This window comes from Martes martes (genome assembly GCF_963455335.1).
Source record: "Martes martes genome assembly, chromosome: 14".
NCBI lineage: Eukaryota > Metazoa > Chordata > Mammalia > Carnivora > Mustelidae > Martes > Martes martes.
In genome coordinates, this window is record NC_137902.1 from 17,674,812 (window position 1) to 17,696,990 (window position 22,179).

The following is a 22,179-nucleotide window of genomic DNA, read 5'->3' on the forward strand; positions in this document are numbered from 1 at the left end:
GCTAACTAGCCATAGAAGCTTATCAGCAAAGCCCAAGGAAATCAACATTTCATCTGTAATGAGGCCTTTCCTTCCCTGAGGCTTCTCCTGCTTCCTTGCACCTTGGCTAAGAACGACATTTTCAGCCAACAAGCGAGGGAGACGAGTTGTCTGTTCAGAGGGCACCCTTCTTCACGGGCAGCCTTCCCTCCTCTGTGACTTTCCTTTGCCTCCCACAGGGCAAAGGAGAACAAACAACTTTTTGGTTGAATCACTCTTCCAATCCCTGAATTTACTGAGGAAGAAGCTAAAGTCCTGGAGAGCTTCTGAGGTGTTTTCTTTAAAGATGCTTGTGGGGGTCCCATGAAAGTCTGAGGACCGTTGGGTTAGACACGTTAAATACCCCAGTCAGGGGATGTAGATCTGGGGTACTGAGTTAATCTACCAGTAGGGGGAGCTATCTAGTGGGCCTCCTCTTCCTGCCCCAGAGCTCCAGGGGGTTGGGATGAGCAAATAGGGTGAACTCATTTCTGGGGGACCAGGGCTAGGCTGTTGCTCCCAGACCTGCCAGTGAACTTGCCAGATATTTCCAGCCCATTAGCTTGTGAATTTGCAGTGAACCCAATTTCATTCTGGGAGAGAGAAAAGCTGGAGAACAAAAGCTGGGGCTGCTGGGGCTGCTGGGCCCACCCTGCCCCGTCTTCTTTAACCAGGTCCTGCTCCCTAACCTTTAGTTATCAGAAGGCATCTCAGGAATGTTTTCCGGGGATAAAGCACTGTGGAAGGTGTGAGCAGTCCCTGCGGTCCAACAGGATCAGGCCATTCCCGATCAGGTGGACGGGCTGGGGCGGTCCGTCTCTGGAAGGCCTGGTCCTGAGCTCTGATTTCCTGTGAGTGCTGCAGTTTCCAAACGGAACTGTCCCACTCTCGATTTATTGCTGAATTTCTTTCCTATCCAAAGCAGAGGAACAAAGATAGGCTTTGCTTTCAATCAAGTCTTGAATTTTAAGTGGAATTTTTCATTGATGTATGACGTGCTTAATTTTTTCCAACCTCCAGCAGATGAAGAGGAACCCATCCATTCTGCTATGAACATCTCCCCCTTCACACAGAGAATAGGGTGCCGCCATGTCTGTCAGTGGTTCTTGTAGCAGACTGACTAAACCCCTAAACCACTAATGCACTTTACACTATTTCTTTTTTTTTTTTTTTTTTTTAATCCCTTGCCGCTCCTTACATCCCGATTATCTTCCTCATGGCGGCTCCTGTAATATGGGGGAGCCGCTTGGACGATGTATGGTGTTTGAGACCCTTTCCTGGTGAATTTCCCAAGACCGAAGGAGTGAAAACCAATGAGATCAGGGACGTTTTCTCTTTTTTTTTTTTTTACTTGAACTGTGAGCCGCCTTTGTAGAGATATTTTTGAACTCTGTAGAGGAAAATAATTTGGGTGAGTTGAGAGTCTTTAATATCAAATCTTACAAAAGGTTTGGTGGAATTCTTGCCTTTCTTAAGGAAGAAGGCCACTAAATAGGGACTGAGGGGTGTGCTCTACAGACAGCCCCATCTCCGGGGAGCTACTCTGTGTTTCCATTGGCAGCAGTTTTGTTCTGCCCAGAGGGGGGCGACTGAACTCAAGGACTTTCACAGACTCCATTTTCTGTTGACATGATTCCATTTTTATTGTGTTAGTTCTCTGCTCCCCCCCATAGGCCTTTAGCATCAAGGCTTGACAGCGTTAGTCAAAAGAAGGCATTTACCTGAGAGGGACGGGGAGCTTCTGCTGCCACCTCAGCATGGAGACAATGGGACAACACTTATCTTCTTATACTTCAGAACTTCTTCCCTTGTTTGGGAGTAGAGTGTCTGGATTCCAAACACTTTGTTCTCCCATGGAAGGGAACAGAACAACCTCTGCTCTGAGGCCTTTCAGAGAGATAAGCCATACCCTATCCATCCACCTAACCACCCATCCATCCATCCACTCATCCATCCACCCATCCACCCATCCATCCATCCATCCATCCATATGACAGTTCATTAATTCAAAGAGCATTTACTGAGCACTTACACTGTGCCAGGTACCACACCAGGGGAGATAAGAATATGAAACGTTCTTTGATGTTTAGCTCTCAGTTTAGTTGAAGAGAAGTAGCATACCAGTAGTACTGCAATATGTTAAGGGCTTATAGAGGTGTGCACAAAAGTGAGGAGATAACAAAGCAGTCCAATGTTGTTGCATCTAAAAGGCATCAGACAATGGTACGCTGATGTAGGGACAGGGTGGGATATAGTGATTGTCTATTATCATCCCATCTTTGTATCAGTATGGAGTGTGTGTTTGTTCCCTTTCAACTCTAGCTCACATGCTTATAGAAGTTAGGTAATAAAGACTTTGTTACTTCTGCCTTCTTCATTGGACATAATAAACATCTGGCATCCATACACACACAAACACATAAAACATATCCACATGTGTGCATACACGTCCATTCACATGTGTACATATATACACGCACATGTATCTACATGCATATACACACAGAGAAATCTCTGTATCTAAATACATATCTACTGATTGATAGATCAATAGGTAGAGACTTAGATAGGTATGTATACCCAGGATACATGCATGTCTGTATATGTTCTTTTCTTTATATTACTCAAGTTTTAAGAGAGGGAGTCTTTAAGGATCATAAGGAGGAATTCGATAAAATTAATTTCCCAAAATCTATGTCCGGTGCTTTTCCTATGTCAGCCAAGGATACCGAAGGGACTTATCTACTCTTTCCTTGTTCTCCAAACGTGTTTTGTGTTTAAGACTCACGAGAAATTATAACAGAGATTATTTTGAGTGTTTTCTCTTAATTCCTTGACAGAGAAGTTAGAAGACGTGAAGGGGCTTTAGCTCACCTGAGGTTGAAACACATTTGATTGCTGGTGGCTGGTGTTAGGGTGTTAGAGATGGGGAGATCATACGGATGGCATTGCCTCCTTGTGTCGGAAAGCGAATGCTGGAAGTTTTGGAAAGTAAATGTAAGGTAGAACGATGGAAGGTCTGTGGTATGTGTGTGAGTCGAAGAAGTTCTAGCTGTAGGAACCTGTGGGACGGTGGAGGAATTGGCTATTAATATGATAGAGTAGCACCGTAAGCTGTAATCACAGGTTATCTATTTTAAGGTATTTTATTTATCCTAAAGCACCAATTGGCGATACAAGATCATTAAACAATATGATAAAATAAGGCAAAACTAATACAACATTGTTTTACTCTGACAGCCAAAGATTTGATCATGGCTCTAAGGAGGCTATTTAAGAGTTTTTGACTAGAACCAATAAGATGTCTTCCGTCCTTCCTGATGATAAAAATTCTGAATTTATAAGAAGAAATCCCAAACCAGCTGGAGCTCCAGCTATGAGACCAGTTTAGATGCCACGGAGTCATTTGAATCTAATCTGTTGCTAAACAAACGTGTACTCCATGTTTCCAGAAATTTGGGAACTAGCTGGATTTCTGAGTTCCTCAGCACAGTTCTAAAAGACCCACCCAACTACACATCTCAAAAGTTCTCAAATACATTAGCCACAGAGAGACACACTGATGGGTTTTCAAAGTAAAAGCCCACTAATTAAGTCTGTATAGGACTAAGAAAAAAAGTGAGAACTCTGGCTTTTCCTGTCCCATTCTAGCTTCTGGTGTTGACAGTGTATTCTCGGGACTCCGCCAGGGGTCTATGAGGGTTGGCTCATCAGTTTTTATTTTGTTGGCCCTGTAAATCATTAACATGTACACGTTCTGGATCCCTAAGCTGGGGCTGGCCTCAGGGTGTGGTGCCATGCGATGCCACTGGCCATTTTTGCAGCTGTGTTTCTGATTTTTTTTGGTAGGTTCCATTCTGATGATCACCAGTCAAGGAGGCAAAAACAGATAGATACATGCTTGACTCTTAAAGACTAAATGAGGTCAGACCATTCCGCACAGATGAAGATGTCTTAGATCAAATAGAAAAAAAAAATTGCGAGAGCGTTGAGCATCACAAGATGTAGAGTAGGATTGGGTTGACAAATTTCAGAGGACCTGTCACAGATGTCATTCCAGAGTCATGTACCAGCAGTGGTTTCATTTAGGCAATGCCACATCATGATGTCAAATTTCCGTTAATGTGGGTCTTATTCTTCTTAGTCCTATTTAATTGTTAATTTTCTTCTGATTTTTGAAATCTCTATCAGCTATAAAAACAAGTTAATATCTATATAATGTTTATACTTATTTAAGAAACACTGTACTAAAAACAAATTGGGTTAGCCCTGGCAGCCTCTCAAGAATTGTTTTCCTTTCTAACACTCAGGTTTGAGTATTATATTCCAGTCTGATTCCTGCATCATCATTTGAAAGATCGGAACCCCTGCCTGGTGGCTCAGCCCCGGTTCTTAAATAAGCATCGCAGGGCATCAATGACAAAGCCCCCCCCTTGGCAAAGTTGGCCATTCCTGTTCATTCTGTACTTAGCACTGACTTTGCGGTTATGCCCTACATTCTCCTAATGCTCAGCTGCACTTGGTTGGGTGTTGCTAGTCTTTTAAAATTAGAACCGCTTTCAAAGGAGTCCACTGCAGCCCTGCCTTGAGCTTGGGGGAAAGGAGACTCCTCCGCCAGCCGCAGGAGAGGAACTGCAGATCTCAGAGCCACGGGAAGTCCCAGGAGGAAGTGGGGCACCAAAGACAATCACTGAAATTCACAAAAATCACTGGAACACGTAATTGGCAAAGCACTATTCTCTGCTTCCCAACAGTATGCTCTTCTGTTGGTTCTTGCTGGCAGCACGATAAACGTTTGTCACGGACACAGGAGGTGATGTTGGGTGGAGGAGATGCTGCTGGCTGCCTGGCGATTTCCTACAACACGACACAAATCCCCAGCATGACGATGAGGTGATAGAGGACATCTGTGAATCAGACAGGAGAGCAGACAGAAACACTTGACGTGGAGCGCGAACAATGCGACAAAGGGTTAACTTGACAAAAGAGTCAACTAGAAGCATTAAGGGGGTTTTCATAAAACTCTGCACGTTTTATATAAAATCCATTTATCTTTTGCGGTTTCTGCCTCTTGGTTTTGTCAGTTCCTTGCCCTCTTCCTCGTCTGAACATGGGCAACACAGTGATGGCATGTTTTACCTTAGGGCTTTCGCTATGGGACTTCTTTAGAAATGAAGATCTGGGATCAGAGTCTTAAAAAGTTGGTTTACCTGATTTCCTGTAACTGTGAGAGCAAAGTCTACATCTGTGAGTTTATTAATAAATAGAACTGTCTTACCCCATCTCCTCATCACTCGGTAAGGTCTTGGGTCTTAGCTGAAATGTTTCTTCTTCTGAGAGGCTTCCCTGGCCACTATCGAAATCATTCCTCTACCCCCACTCCAACACGTCACACTACAGGGAAGGGCAGAGGCCTTGACTATCTCCCTCAGCAGGAGCTCCAGTGCCTAGAAGAGTAACGATGGCTGATCTTACTGATATTTGCTGTATGCAGGGCATTCTTGGTTGTAACATTTAATCCATACAGCACCCATGTATGATAGGAGCCATTATTCTCGCAATTTCTTAGAGGAGACTGGGGAGTGGAAGGGTGAGTTCACTGCCCAAGGTCATTTAGTGAATGAGGGGCAGAGTCATAGCAAGGACTCAGAGATATTTGTTGAAAAAATGTATCTTTGAAAATCACATTCTCTAAATGCAGGAACCCAAGCAAAGCCCCATCGGTGATGTTTTTTGCAGAGAGGTGGGACCCAGTTCTGCTTCGTCCAATCTGTCTCCAGCTGCACCCTTCTGCACAGCTCAGGGGCTGGCTGGAGAGACATCCGTCTACCTCTATCCCCTTCTGTCCCACTCAGGTGTGCTTTAAAGAGCAGCTTTCAATTCCTCAAGGTTTTGCTGGGGCCAAAGCTAAGCTTCTTTTAAAACACACATCTACCTTTTAAAGGCATTGCCCCATGACCCTTCCCGGAGGTACCTCTTTTCCTTACCTGAGAAGCTATAGAGACGGGAGGATCCCCTGCCTGTAATGAGTAAAGAGAGAGAAAGCTGAAGGTTTAAGGAAAGATCAAGGAAGGAGCCTCAGGTCTGTGTTTCCAAAATACAGGCCTGACCACGTGCTCTCCCGATTAAACCAATAGCCCCCCCCATTGCCTTTAAGACAAAGTTGATAGCGGGGTTCACCAAAGCTTCTTTGAAAGAAGAAGGAAACCATTTTCTCCTTGGCTTTCTAAGGCAGGGGTTCGTAAATTTTCCAGAAGGAGCCAGATGATAATTATTTCCGCTATGGGCCCTATGGGCCCTATTGCAACTCTTTGACGCTGTCTTCAGAGGGTGAAAGCATCTGGAGACAGCACCTTGTATGAACACGTGTGGCTGTGTTGCAATAAAACTTTATAGAAAACTGAAATTTGATTTCATATCATTTTTATGATATACCATAAAATATGAACTATTATTCTTTTGATTTTTTTTTCAACCACATCAGAAGGTAAAAATTGTTCTTAGCTAATACAAATTGTGTAGCTACTAAAGGCCCCAGCCTTCTTCCCACAGGCCCTGCTCACTCTTCATGTCATACCACTCTGGTCACACAGCAAGATTACTGACTCAGTCTTCCCTAGGCCCTGGACTAGGGTGAATCCCTTTGCTGTGAACTCCTGTAGCACCCTACCTCCTCCACCCCCACTGATCGTCCTCTCCCTTGCCCTTGGCATTTAGCAGCTCTCTCCTTGCTAGGTGATGAGTTCTTGAAGACAAGGGCCATGTGGTCTCCTTTAATTCTGAAGCCTAGTGTCCAGCCCAGCCCAGGGCCAGCACTGGATGCTCTATGGAGTTTTGTTGACTTGCACTGGGCATTCCCAGTACATTTCGTTGTCCATTATTACAGTTGGCTGCCTGCTCTGCCGGGAAACTCAGCACTTCCTAATTCCTCGGGGGCATTGGAATTTAGGCTGCAGACAGAGAGTTTCAGGGTAGTTAACAAACCTCAACTTCTTGGTTTGGCCTAAGTTATGGCTTCCCCCTCCTCCGTCCCCTCCCCACCAGGTGGGAAACCTTGAGTCGCAGGTGAAGGTAGTGTCTACAAGCACAACTGGTTTGGCAATTCAGTTAAAATGCTCCGACCTGCTGTGCCTGTAAACGCAGCCCCGCATGAACTCAGGCTTTCGGAAAACAGAGAAGCTTACTACGGAGGGAGAGCTCCACCACCAGGACGCCCCCTGTCTGGTCCCGGAGGAGGCGCTTCCTCTTGTCACAGGTCTGAAGAACCCCAGGCGTGGGGGAGGGGCGGGGATGGGGGGAAGAGTGGGGGAGGGGGCATGAGAAATGCACACAGGAGAGAAAAGAGAGAAAGGCAAGAGATTAAAAAAAGAAGTCGCACACTTGATAGAGTCAAAATTCCCCAGTCAACAGATCTTGGTTACCTTATTTGTCTGTCTTTCTATTTGTTTATTATCCAGAGTGCTGTCTTCATCCCTTCTCTAACTTGGGAGAAGGACAAAGCTTTACTCTGGGAACTCTTCAAACTGGAAGAAATCCTGGGGGCGGGGTGGGGTTGTTGGATGTGGGAGGGATTGGCCCGGTTTCTTCTGATAAGAAGTGAGGCTTTTGCCTGCCCTTAGTCTCCGGACGGCGGTTTGAGAAGCGGACACTTGTGAAATGTGCTCTGGCTCATTTTCTTTTCTCTTTAAAATGTAGGGCCGCTAATTATCCCTTCATCACCTGTAAGATATCCGTCTGCTCCCTCCCCCTTTTTTCGTGCTTCTGTGTGGCCATTTTCTGGCTAAAACAAGTGAGTAGAAATAGAGATTATAATCTTTTTCTTTTTTTTTTTGGTTGGTTACCACAGGCTACGTGAGCTGGTGTCCTCTTGAGAAACACCGAGTTGCTGCTCTCTGGGGTCTCTAACCCGGACAGATCAGAGCAGGCAGCCCATTTGTGATTCATCACTGTTCGTTGAAGGCAGTGGTTCTCAAGCCCGAGCATGCCTCAGAGTCACCTAGGGGGGCTGTTACAGCACAGATTTCTGGGCCCACCCAGCATTTCTGAATCAGGTGGTCTGGGGAGCCTGAGAATTTGCATCCCTAACGAGTTTCCAGGTGATGCTGAAGCTGTTGGGGACCACACTGTGGCACCACTGTCCTAAGGACCAGGTCCACGCCTGGCTGTCATGGAAACCTGTCTCCCACCTGGGACTCACTCTGCATGTCCATGGATGGATTCTGTAGCAGCTTCTCGGTGTGGGCCGTGCAGAGGGGAAACTGGCCCTTGGCCTGGGCTGCACCGAACTTGGCTGTGAACCTGGGGCCCCGCCGCCCTGCGCTTCCTCTCACAAAGTCAGTTCAGCAGTAACGGGTGTTGGGAATTTCTGTAGCATCTCTCTGGCTCGTTTCAAGTCACAGGGATAGACCCTTAATCTGGCTGGACAAGAGCTGAAAGTACCTATCTTTTGACTCCATCCAGTACCTATTGCTACTACCGACATTTTGAATTTTCCTTGTGTTTTTAACTTTCTCAAAGCATTTCCATGCCTATTACTGTTCTCATTTTACCTAATACGGCTCTCTGAAAAGAGAAGGGCCACGGTGACTTATCACATCACCACTGTCTTTAGAGATGAGGAAACCAGGCTCCAGAGAGTAAGCGGCATGTGCCAGACCATGTAGCTTGTTGGTGGCAGGACGGACAGAGCCCGAATGTCTGCCCCTACACCCAGTGACCTTTCTTCCAGAATGCCCTCAGCACCCATGTACACTGGTCTGGTTACGATTCCAAGCTAAAAATACATCTTCTCAAATACCACCCCCCACCCCCACCTCGGGTCACATTCTCATTCTGGAGAGAGGAGGCTCACCACTGGGCAGGAAAGCTTCTCACTGTCACAGATGAATGTCTCACAGTGTAACCAAACCTTGGAGAGTTTGGGGATGTTCTGGAACCGGAAAGCGTTGAATTGGAAGGTGGCCCTGTGATCTTTCCCATTCTCGTGTACGAGGACGGTTTCATCCGTCGGGCAGCTGGAGCAGATGAGGCAGGGAGGAGAGGAAATTACTTCATGAACTCTAGCAAAATCTGGGGTAGATTGACAGACAACGGCAACACAGCCCTGGGCTTCTCTACAGCACGTTATCCTTACAAAGCACTTTGACTGGCAGCACCTTGCTTATCTTCAGGATATGAGGTCAAGTTGTGGAGCTATGGGGTGGGGTGCTGGTTCTCATTCTATAGACAGAGGACAGTGGGATAGAGGGGAGGGACTTAGGAGAAGAGGCGCACCAGGTAAGTCACCACACCGCTATCCCAAAGAAGGGAAATTCCTGAGAGATGAAGTCATCTGAAGGACTGGGACACGGACTGACTCCCAGTATATGTGCAAGGTAAAGACACTGAGAACGGCATTTCCCAAAGTGCTACCGTAGCCACCTGAGCCAAGTCATACCTTCTGTCCTTCTCTGTGTATATTGTGAGGGCTTGCCGCTGGGAAATTTGAATTTATGTTGTGCTATTTAAATTCTGTATTGTATAGTTACCTTTGTAAAAATTTGGTCATGTTTTTAATATAGGCACAGAAAAAAAATGACTGGAGGGATACCATCTAAATGTTAATACTGGCTACTATGGAGTGGTGGAATTATGGACGGTTTCTGCTTTCTTCTTATATCTTTATATATTTTCCGAATTCTCTATGAGAATGTAGCATTTGGAAAATCCCAAAGTCCCAAAGGTAATAACTTACGATGAAAATAATGTTTTTCATTTACCAAACACATGCTCATTCCCTACCGAAGTGGCAGACATTCAGCGAGGTGTCGGGAGCAGACACGAATGTACAGTAAGGCCCACGTGCACTTGGGGAGTGTTGTCTGCAGGTGGCAAGGATCAGCAGATTCTGTCCTTTGTGGAAGAAGGTCTATGGGTCCAAAAGCTTAAGACCAGGGGACAGCACCACAGAGGACCCCAAAATTAATGCTCCTCCCAGAGTGTCTCTCTGACTCCATTGTCAATCCAACCCAGTATACACACACCAGAGAGCCACCCCGCTATCTGAGAGCCCTTGAGACGTGCCCACCTCCACACATCCATCAGAACCAGACATCAGGGGGCAAATTAGAGGTAGGACTGAAGGAATGTCAACTCCGTGAGTTAGTGACTAAAATGAGAAGTGAACGGTATACCTTATATCTGGACCAAAGGTCAGAAGCCTGGCCATGGTTGTGGTGACCTCTGAGCAATGACAGAGCTGGAGGCATTTTCCGAGTTGTGAAACAAGACCTTGGAGGCTCATTTGGTGAATAAACCTGAGAGCCTTGTATGAACTCAGGACCTGAGTCCTTAAAATAGCTCCTTGCAGCTGGAGTGTCCAAGGCATGGTGTCAGCCAGTGGAAAACAATGTAAACAGAGCTTTGTTGAGGGCGGGAGGAGGCAAGTCCTGGGCAAGCTTATTAGATGTCTTGGCTCTGCTGCCTCTTGGCACTGGCTGTGGCACTTGCCCCTCTGTGACAGACAACTTGGGATGGTGGAATGCCCAAGGGAGACTCCCAACATAAGATCAAAATCCCTAATAATACATCTCTTCTAACCCCTCTGTATGCTCTTGGAAACTGGATTTTCCTCCAAAAGGGCCCAGGGTGAACCCAAAGCATCTGGGAGATTAAGGGAGCGGACTTTCTCATTCTTCTCTTTTCACTGGTTTTTGTGCAAGTATCTCCAACCTCAAGGGGCCACTTTAGCTAGACAGAATATGAAACTAGATGAGGACTTCTTTAATTTGGCTCTGCTTCAATGTAGGTTCTCAGGGTTTGCCCAGGAACCCTTTGATGGGGTAGGTCAGCTGTGCGCCTGCATGTGTAACAGATACCCTAGGAAATTCCTATACGCACTAGAGTCTAGGGACTGCCTCTGTAGACCACCACAAAGCCACAAGCGTTCCTTTGTCTGCCATCTTACACATCTGCCAGTTGGAAGCAGCGGTACCAGAGCAATTTGCAGGGAGAGGTTTCCATGGTATGGCAGAGCCTTTGTCCTCTGTAGCCATTGTCTGAGAGTTTCCCAGAGCCTGATCATAATTTCAGGTCCCAATAGGTCATGAATTTATTTCACAATCTCCCTGAAGTCATTTGATTGCACCATTGTCAAGAGAACCTAAAGGAATCCTTCTGTGATAGGTATGACATCCAAACGAAGCTACCCTCTCTGCAGGAAGCTTTGCTGGGTGACTTAGATGTGGTTCTGCGGGCCTGTCCTACCGACATCTCTCAGGAAATAATGCTGCCTGAGCTGAGTCCCAAATTGTCCATCCCCTGACTAGCTCTAGACTTTGGGCAAGTTTCTGAGCCTGTTTACACCTCAGATTTCTACTCCTAAAGTACTACCTACTTTATAGGGGCTTGATGAAATTAGTATTTGTAAGGCACTGACCTAGAACACGTTGGTATGTTGTAAGTGCTGTTCAGTGTTTGTTAAGTAAAAATAAATAGTTAAAGGTCCAAGGTGGCTCTGCCTTTGTTATCTAATCATTTCTGTCCCCAGCCCCAGTGTTTACTTAGCTCTGAAGGTTTCTGGTGGCAGCACGGGCACACCGGTCCATTTGGGTTTGGGGAATGGTCTCTTTTGCATTTACTGTTCATTGTGTACCTGATGCCCACATCTCTAATATAGCTCAACCTGTCCTCTCTTTTCCAAAAGTGCAATTCTAGGTGTTTTCCAGAAAACTGTCCTCTCAAGCTCAACATGTCATCCCTGAACTCAAGGAGACTCCAAAACCCTTATCCAGAAACTTCTTCCCTAATGCCCAACAACAAACAGTTCCTCACCTCTACAACCCATAACTGTGATGGCACATATTTCTCAGGCTTCTTGCCCTGTCCCTCTCCACCCCATATCTGATTGGTTGCTAAATTTTGATCACCTCTCCCTCCCTTGGATGACCTTCCCATTCAGTTGCTTACACTTCAGTTCAGGCCATGGCCTCTAATCTGGTCTTTCCACCCACCATGTACTGCTTCTAATCCGTGCCATGGATGATTTCCAGAATTGTCTTTCTATTATAGAATCCCAATACTTTTATCCTCTACTCAAAAATTTTAAGAACTCCCCATTATCCCATTATCTACTGAATCAATAACAAAAAACAGTGATATTAATTAAGATGACTGGATACTGATGACTGGATACTACATGCTTAACTTTTTATACAGACTGTCTGATTTAGGTCTTAACCAGGTTTCTGGTGTCAGATTAATTGGGTTTGAACTCACTTCCCCACAAATACACATACTAAATAAGTGACATTACTTAACCCCTCCTATGCCTCAGTTTCCTCACCTCAAAAATAGGGATGGTAGGGGCGCCTGAGTGGCTCAGTGGGTTAAAGCCTCTGCCTTCAGCTCAGGTCATGATCCCGGGGTCCTGGGATCCAGCCCTGCATCGGGCTCTCTGCTCAGCCGGAAGCCTGCTTTCCTTCCTCACTCTCTGCCTGCTTCTCTGCCTACTTGTGATCGCTGTCTTTCAAATAAATAAATAAAATCTTTAAAAAAAAAATAGTGATGGTAGTCATAATGGCTGCCTCTTATAAGGCAAAAGAGTTAATACATGGCGAAGCTCTTAGAAGAGTACCTGGTACCAGAAAGCTCTGTATAAATATTTGCTAGTACCAGTGCTCAGTCCGGAGGCACAGAGGGTGTCACAGATGTGACCCTGAGGCTTCCCCTCTTCTTCCCAAGCCATCCCAAGCCAAAGGGGCCCCAGATCTACCCCACTTCTCAGCACCGTGCTCTGGAGGGCGGTACTTACCCCTTGTTGATTAGCTGCCATTGAAGGGGGTACATAAAATCGGCTGACGGGGTGGCCCAACAGCTGTTCAAAACCACTTTAAACCTGGAAATGCAATCAAGTGCATCACCTTGAGCCAGAGAGTTGTATGCCTAGAAACATCTGGTAATTAAGAAGTCTCTTGGCTGATCTTTTTTTCTCTTCTTTGGCTTTAAAAATATAAACAGGGAGGAAACATACTTACCTGACACTCAACCCTTTGGCTTCTACTCCTGCAAACAGATCTGAACCGATTTCTGATGTCTCCAAGACAAAAGGGGCTTCCTTCTTCGTGGAGAACTTGGCATTCTTTGGGAGGAAATTGACACTGGACATTACTACCTCTCAGACTGAGCAGCTGGGTGTGATAGGAACAGATGGTCTGGGGTGGGGTGGTGGTGGGGACACATCTAAGGGCATAGGCATGCACGAGACCACAGAGAGACCCTCAGGGACTAGAGAAGCTGTACTTCCTAGGATGCTGGTGCCATCTTGGAAGGGATGAGGGTATCCCAACTCTGGATTTGCTGGTCACAATGAGACACATACTATATGTCTCATCTATGTCAACGAGGAGCAAGATTTGGCTTATGGAAAAAAGGCAGACTCCAAGAATGCTGAAGCACTGGGCTTTACTTAATCACCCATGGGGATAGGGATAAAACATAGACAACCCCGCTTAGCTCTTGCTCACTTCCACTGTTTGCCTGAGCAGATTCCAGCCTGGGTCAGAGTGTATGATCTGATTCCAGTACAGTTACCAGCAAAAGCAACAGCAATAACTAACTGATCACCTACTGTGTGTCAGGCACCACTCTCTATATTGGGATAGTCTCTGTGTCAGGATATCCAATATTTGGAGATATAGCTGGGAACAAAGTAAAGATCTCTGTCTCTAACCACCTGACATTCCAGCAAGGGATGCAGACAGTAGACAGTAGACAAGTGAATTATACAATATGTTGGAAGAGAATACAGTATGTGATATAGAAAAACTGTAACAGGGGCACCTGGGTGGCTCAGTGGGTTAAGCCGCTGCCTTTGGCTCAGGTCATGATCTCAGGGTCCTGGGATCGAGCCCCACATAGGGCTGTTTGCTCAGCAGGGAGCCTGCTTCTCTCTCTCTCTCTCTGTCTGCCTCTCTGCCTACTTGTGATCTCTCTCTGTCAAATAAATAAATAAAATCTTAAAAAAAAAAAAAAAAGGAAGGGACGCCTGGGTGGCTCAGTTGGTTAAGCAGCTGCCTTCGGCTCAGGTCATGATCCCAGGGTCCTGGGATCGCGTCCCATATCGGGCTCCTTGCTCAGCAGGGAGCCTGCTTCTCCCTCTGCCTCCGCCTGCCTCTCTGTCTGCCTGTGCTCACTCTCTCCGACAAATAAATAAATAAAATCTTAAAAAAAAAAAAAGGAAAAGAAAACTAACAAATGTACAGGAGGGGAGGGTAAATTGGAAGTGCAAGGAGGGCAAGCTGCAAGTTTAAAGACAGTTGTAGTTAAGGAGCTCTCATCAAGGTTGTGACATTTGAGCCAAGACTTGAAGGAAGCAAGGTAGCCTGTGTTCCCAGGCTAAGTACTGATACAAAGAAATGCTTCTCTAGTGTGTGCAGGGTTTCCAGGCTAAGTACTGATACAGAGAAATGCTTCTATAGTGCCTGTAGTGCATGCAGGCATCTAGGGAAGAATGTTCCAGCTAAGGCAAAAGCCTTAGGTGACAGTGTAGCTAGCAGGACAGCAAGGAGGCCAATGTGCTGGAGCTTGAGTGAGCAGAGGGGGTGGGGGAAAGGTAGGAAGTGAGGAGGGTAGGCGGTGAAGTGGGAGAGGCTATGGGGATGGATCCAGAAGACTGTGGTCGCCTCTCTAAGTGCCAAGGGCGTATGACCCTGATTGAAACACAGGAGCAACAGCCATTGGTCCCTGGTGTGGTGTGTGCGGTCTTCACTTGGTCTCTTCACCAGGCAGTTCTGGGGGAGTTATTACAATATAGTAGTATGTCCAGTGGACCTACCCAAGGAGGCTGATTTCTCCATTCATTGTCTTAGTTTCACTCAACTTTAGTAACAACATTTCACTACTCTCTGAGTTGAGCCTCCAGAAACAAAAGCATCATGACAGAAGGACAAGGTTGCTGGGCTAATCCTAGCTCCCACCACCAACTTACAGGCAAGTCAGACATTTGGGCCTCAGTTTCCCCATCTGCAAAGTGGAAGTAATCTTTGCCTTCATCAACCTTGCAAGAATGTTTTCATGATGGTGATTTTAGGTAATAGAAGCATAAAGCTTAAACCAGGATGCTAGTTAAAAGATTGAGTTTCATGGACTTAGAGATTTGCAGAACCACAATGAGTAAACAGAGTCAGCAAGGATATCTAGTTGCAATGGACTTTAGCCCCTGACCATCTAATTTAGGGCATTTGCTGAGAGTCCTCAGAATCACCTTCTAGTGGCTCTTATATTTTTTCCTGATTGTGGGTCCTGCTAGGGCTCCCTAAGTCAGTCACTCAGAAGTCAGTTCTTTTCTTCCTGTCGGCCGACCTCTGTACCCCTTAAATGGTTGCAATAATTAAACAATAATGTTCTTAACCATCAGTGATTTACTAGCTTACCATACGGTGAAAGTGGCAGATTTACAATGGTTGTTACTGTTTATGATTACTTTCTGAGACTTGTCGTATTTCCCAAGACTGTTAACAAATGTGGGACCTAACCTGGGGACCACAGTGCAGTCCCCCAACCTAGCCACAGACGCTTCTCCCAGCCCCATCTCCCAGGAACCAGCCCATGGGGTAGTAGAATATTGGAATAATGCCTCTACTTGCAGAGGAACTCGTGTGATTCTGTTACAAAGTGGAGAGGAGAATCTGTGCTGTTAATTCCATTTCTGAAACAAACACTTTTAATGGTCGGTTTCTCCACTTCTCACCTTATAGCTAAGGCAATTCTCTTCGCAGCATGATCTCCTCCTACTTTCCTAACATGGTTAGGGGCCTATTTCCAGATATCTTTATCCTATAATACCTGTATCATTTGTTTTGGCATTCCTGGAAACATAGAAACACCACATAAACTACTCATTTGTGGAACAGGAGGGAAGAACATCTTGAAAAATCAAGCCTTCCAGTCCCTTCTCTTGATGGAAAGACTGAATCACAATGGTCCCTTGACACAGTTAGGATGAATACATCTGGTTTAACAGTGGTTCATGTGGGCAAGATCTGGGAGCTGTTGTTGCTTATAAGCTCAACGTGAGATAAAAATGAAAGAGAGCGGCACAAAGCTAGTATTATTCTGGAACACGTTCCTAGAGTCTTTCAGAACTAAGAAGGTCACCCCTGAGCCACTGTGCCCTGCAAAGGTCTGTAACATTTCAGGTCTGGGCTTTGCTTTGTAGTGGGGCAGTGGCCAACTGGATAGTCCCCAGAGAAGAGGGTATAAGATGATGGAGCACAGTGGTGGGGAGATGTTGGGGAATATAAGCTTGAGATAGTTGAAGGACCATCAGAAACATCATGACTCAGTATCATTTCAGAAGACAGAACCATGACCAATGGGCTATAGTTCAGGATATCAGATTTCACATGCTGATCTAAAATGGGAAAGGTCAACTTGCCCTTGTCCTTGGGAAAGGTAGGGAGCCCACTCTTTAACAATCTTGCAGAAGGACTTTGGACATTGGGTGGAAGGTCAAGGTTGATCACCTCTGAAGATTGTTCGGACTTTGGAAGCCTATGAATTTGGCCTCTATTGCTTGCATTTGTTCTATCCCAAGTCTTTCCCCTGGTCTCTGTCTAACTAAGAAGAATCGTCAATACTATTTTGATTGCATGAAAGTCAACCCAATCCCACACTGACGTTGACGGTATAAAGGTAACAACACTATAATGGTAACTGCTGGTGCCAGAAACTCTCCAAGTTTTCACTTTATATGGGGCCAGAGGCTGTGACCATGAGTTTGGCTACTTTTGCAGGCACATACCTCGTACCAGGTAGTATGGTAAATGCTTCATAAAAACAATTTTATTTAATCCTCATAATAAACATATGGGATAAGCTATTATTATTTTTATTTAACAAATGAATAGATGAAGGCCCAAAGAGGTTAACTGACTTACCCAAGATCGTACAACTAGTAAATGGCAGAACTAGACCTTAAACCAGTGGGCCAATGGCAGACTATTTTCTTAAGCACACTGCTAGTCCACTTCTGCAAGCTGACTACCTTCCTTTATTTTGCATTAGGGGCCAAAATAAAGTCAATTCCTGACTTCTCGCCAGGAATATCAACTATGGGCTGTTGGCAGGACTGAGTGGGAGGGGGTAGAGGGAGAAGAGAGGAAGCACGGTGAGTAGATCTGGTGGTTTTGGAGCTCAACACTCGGAGCTCTTGGAATCCTAAGCAATTAGCTGTGCATTGATTCCTTTGTCCAATCGAGGGCACAGCTCTGTCTCTGGTAATTTGATGGAAATGTATGCAGGGGGCAGCTGTTGCTTCAGAAACACACAAGAATGCTCTCAGAGCGGAAGAAGGGAGGAGAAGAAAAATACCAGCCGCGTGGGTCAGGCCTAGGAAACCAAGCCCATGGTAGGAATATTAATCAGTACAAAAGTTTCTGTTGCAACATCAGACCCCCTCTTTGTTGAGACCTGTTTGTCCTGTAAGGGTCTTGATGGGCCCCAGGGGACGCCTTAGTCTCATTTCTAGAACAGCTCAAGAAAGTGTCCTGGTAAGTCTGTCTATCCAGCCCATAGGATGATCTGGGAGATGATGAGACTACACCTCTTTTTGTTTGTTTTCTTAAAAGAGAACAGATTCCTTCCAACACTAAGATTTGGTATATATTTCTGAAACTTAGCCAACATGGCAGATGGTGGGTGATGATTTTTGAGAACCCTCATGCCTATCTATTGCCAGCTGTCATAAAATCTTCATAGGATCATATCTATGATTTTATCTGGTTAAAATCACAATCATGCACATCTGGACAGGGGCTCAGTAGTAAAGACAGGCCATCGCCCTGATGTCCCCTGAGACTGCTCTTGATGAGTGAGTCCGTTTTTCTCTCTGGACAACCTTCAGCAGTTACTACAATGATGTTGTCATCTTTTAATCCCCCTGCTGGTCCACACTGCATTCACCCTCCTGATTATAGGTCCAGGAGTTCTAAGGGATTCCTTTTCTCTGGAATTAACCACTAGCCGTGTGTGGTCAGGGGCCAACCTAGGTTCTTTGGGACCTTAACTCTTCTATAATTTAGAGAGTCCTTTAAAAAGAAAAAAGAATCAAAATTTTGAATATGAAATTAAACACAGAGCCTTAAATGAGGCCAGTACAAAAGAGGGATCATGAAACCGAAGCTCCATCCCCTTCATAGGAAGTAAGGCTCAGAGAGCAGTGCTAAGAGATCCCTATGTTAGACTGGGCACTGCTCCACACTACCTGTGGGGTCATGGGCACACCATTTCCTCCTTCGGTACTGTAGATCCTTGACTGTAAAATGGACCTGGTGACTCCGGGATTCCTTCTAGAGGATCTCTCACCTTCTGAGTTCACCTGGATTGGTAGCTTCTAGGCAGCAGCTAAAGCAAATTCAAAGAGTTCAAGGCCAGTGGAGTTCCAGGTAATAGAGTCCTTTCTTTTGTGAAATGAATGTGTTGGGCACTATGGCTTCTAAGGATATCTCCCAGTTCTAATGTTCTTTGTAAAAGTTTCTATTTCTCCCTGCATCTTCCTCTAGCCAGCTGGAGTGTCACTGTAAGTATGCCTCTTTGTTGGAAGCTGCAGGTTTAAAAAACCTAACACCCCTTCTAGACAGAAGGGCAGCTGGGCTAATGGCTGTGGCTTATTTAGTTTTATTTTGAGAGACCAAAGTGTGCCTTTAACTTCAATGATGCTTTAACAGGAGCTAGATTCTAATACCACTCTCCAGAGTGGGTTGCAATGGAAACTAAGACAGTTTAAGAGTTAGACACTGGCTGCCTCTTGACTTCTGATGACTCAGAGGATTGCCCTTGCCTCAGTTTTATCATAAGATGGGAACGTGCACTTTATAGCTCTGTGGCCCTTTTATGGCTCCTCTACCCAGTCATCAGAAGGTTGATGACTCAACCTTCCTGTGGCATCTAGTCTTTGAAGAGGTTTAAAACTAGACCGAAGCTTATGTCTTAATTTGAATTCAAGCATGGGGCTCTGCAGAGAGCTTAGGGAAGAGCAAACCCCAAGGAAGCCTCCCGTCATCTCCTGAAAAGACCACAGGGCACTAATGAGATCCTACAGACCACTTACAGTGTAGAAGTTGAGAGACAACTGGCTTTCAAATGTGCCCATGCTCCCGTTCTTCACATGTACTGTGGCCACTCTGAAAAGGGGAGAGAATTTTGCATAAGGACTGAAACATGCCTGATTGACAGGGACTGCAGAACACACACAAGGCAGCCAGCCCTCCACTCTTAGAGCAACTTACCTTTGGTCAAAGGCAGCCTGGTTCACCAAGTAGGTGGAGTGGTAGGTGCAGGAGAAGGAGTAGTTCACGGGCTGGTTCTTTACGATCACTGTGCTGTCATTGGAAACGATGTGGCTATAGAAGTGGTAGATGGGGGGCTTGTACTGGAGAGAGGAAGAAGGCAATTAGGGTGGCCCGGGACCCCATGATGAGAAGGAGGGTTCTGGGAAAAGTGATCAAAGATGGTCAGACCTATGGGGAGATGTCAATGGTGAGCTGTGAATTTCCACAAAGAGTTCTTGAATTTGTTTGACTAAGATTGTTTAAAATAATCTGGGTTGAATGTTGCACACTTATAAGAGATCTGTATTGGGCTTCTACCCAAAAAGGACAGGCTAAAGAATCTCTGTTTCCCAGCATCAACTTTTTATCCACTTCCTCCATCCAAATAATCTTACATGACCACCTTTGTGCATCTCCCATGTCTAGAACATGTCATTATTTGCTCTTTCCCTCTTCCAATAATGAACACTATTTCTGTGACTTTTTCCTCTGGCTTGTTGAACTCCCAGATCACAGAATATTGGAGTTGTAAGGGATCTTGAACATCTGTGGGAGAGGTGGCCTGCCAAAGACCACGCAGATGATTTCTAGTTCACTCTTCCAGGATACTCAAAGACATGATGTTTCTGTGAATCATGTCCATGACTCTCTAAATCACCGAGTCCTCATGGGGCCTTTAGGAAAAGGAGGTGGCCTTAGGTACTGTCTGCTGTAATTTTCTGAGACCCCACGTCTTCTGCAGTCGAGGTAGTAGGAATGCTAGAGGTCAGCAGTGGAGAAGGCTCCCTTTGTGACTGCACCCCTACTGGTCCTGTGGTCCCCAACTTTGACTTTATTGGAAGGTTTCCTGACCTGTCTATAGGTCAGGTTCCTCTGACCTATAAGGATATTTGGCAAGAGGTTGCATGTGGTTCCTTCTAATTCTGATTATCTGTCCCAGATACTTCACAAGACCCAATTATAAATTATATAATACTTTGGTTACTCCTGTAAAGTACCCTTCCAACTATTCAAAGTCTTGAGCTGAGGATGTCCCACCATCCAACCCGGAAGGATGGTAGCTTGTGAGCACATGCTCAGAACTCAGAGCAAGGTGGAGGTGGGAAATGTGTATTGTTCTACTCACCAAGGTGGTTTAGTTCACTCAGGCAACAAATTAGGAGAATAAAATTCGAATCCAAAGAGTCACTTAAACTAGGCAGAGAAGAAGAATTTAAATAACACTAACATTTCAGGAAATAAGAGTCAGGATTGGCTCTTAAAAGGAAATTGGTGAATTCTGAATCCTTTTAAGGGTGGGCAGCAGACATCTTATTTTGGGGCCCCAATTGCATGATCTTAACAACTCTTCATTGTGTGGCTTGGACTTACCTCGGACTGGGTTCCACAATAAGACTTGTTTTTGGGTGACAAATCCGGGATCACAAATTGATAGTAACCCCCTTCATGGACCCCATTGTAACACAGCCCCCCGAGGGCCAGCTGATGCACTTCCCAGCCATAGGGACACTCGGGAATTTTGGTGATGATGGTTTTGGGATAACAAAACACAAGAATGACATCTAGAAAAAGGATACACATGGTTTGAAATCAGGTATGGTAATCATATTAATATTCATAAAGGACAGTGGGTTCTAGCCACACCTGAACATGCAAAGCAGTTGGTTAAAAACACTTCCCTTGCTGTTCTTCATGAACCGTGATGACTGTTTTCCCCAAACCTCAGTCACTGAAGTTTTCTAGTTTCTGCTACATCATGTGACATCTGCACGATACTTAATATGTACTCAAAACTGGTCCACTTTTCAACTTTAATCTATTTTAAGGAATATATTTGTTAAACCAGATTGAACAGATTAGAAATATAGATAAATTTTGGGGCGCCTGGGTGGTTCAGTGGGTTAAAGCCTCTGCCTTCGGCTCAGGTCATGGTCTCAGGGTCCTGGGATCGAGCCCCGCATCGGGCTCTCTGCTCAGTGGGGAGACTGCTTCCCTTCCTCTCTCTCTCTGGCAGCCTCTTTGCCTACTTGTGATCTCTGTCTGTCAAATGAATAAATAAAATCTTTAAAAAAAAAGAAATATAGATAAATTTAGAAATAGATACAAATTTCTCTGCTTATGGAAGTGAGCACTTAATTTAAATTTTTAAAAAAAATGTCCATTTCATGCACAGGACATAGATTCAATAAGTCAAAAAGGAAATAGATTATGTATTTATTAAATTATTGTAATATATTGTTTATTTGTTAAAAATTAAATGTTTTCATATCTATTTATGTATCTATCTATCCATTCATCTATCTAGGATTCTATAATTTTAAAAGTCTCAAGTTTCTCCAATGCACTGTTATTTCCTACGGGAAAAGTCTGGTTGGCCCTGGCGTGCTTAACTGCATCTACTCGGTTAGGGTACTGTTACTGCATTTTGATAGAAAGAGAAGCACAGAGCTCTGAACTTTGCAAAGAGAGTCTTCTGGAAACTTCCCTTTTGGGAAAGATGGGCTAGCCCCAGGGCATACCTGCTTTATTCGGAGTGCAAGATCTCGCAGAGGCTTCCACAAAGACAGCCAACAGAACAAAGGCCCTCATCACCATCGCTTCTCAGAACTTGCTCTTTGCCAGTTGGCCTTGAAACCAAGCTGGCCAAATCTTCACCGTCCTGCCAGAGAGCCCGAGCCTGGGTCATTCTAGGTCAGAAACAGGAGCGAAAAGTTAAAAATCTAGGGTGAAAACAAAGCAGCACACATAGTCTTGGGGGAAATTTTCAAGGGAGATCCATAATTCTGTCCCCCTTTCTTAATGGTTCCTTGTCTGCGCTGAGAGGCAAAAAGTGGTGTTCCTACCACTGGGAACG

The 22,179-nt window shown here is 45.2% G+C and overlaps 1 protein-coding gene across 1 annotated transcript; it reads right to left on the reverse strand.

The window, feature by feature from the left end:
- Nucleotides 1-3,156: 3,156 nt before the first annotated feature.
- On the reverse strand, nucleotides 3,157-21,920 carry TECTB (tectorin beta; the record flags this gene model as incomplete). Its single annotated transcript, XM_080823550.1, has 10 exons — nucleotides 3,157-4,925; nucleotides 6,006-6,038; nucleotides 7,203-7,275; nucleotides 8,870-9,032; nucleotides 12,809-12,892; nucleotides 13,032-13,135; nucleotides 19,106-19,178; nucleotides 19,284-19,426; nucleotides 20,697-20,887; nucleotides 21,845-21,920. The coding sequence occupies 10 exons, from the start codon at nucleotides 21,918-21,920 to the stop codon at nucleotides 4,876-4,878; spliced, it is 990 nt and encodes a 329-aa protein (XP_080679676.1). The 3' UTR covers nucleotides 3,157-4,875.
- Between the last annotated feature and the right edge of the window lie 259 nt (nucleotides 21,921-22,179).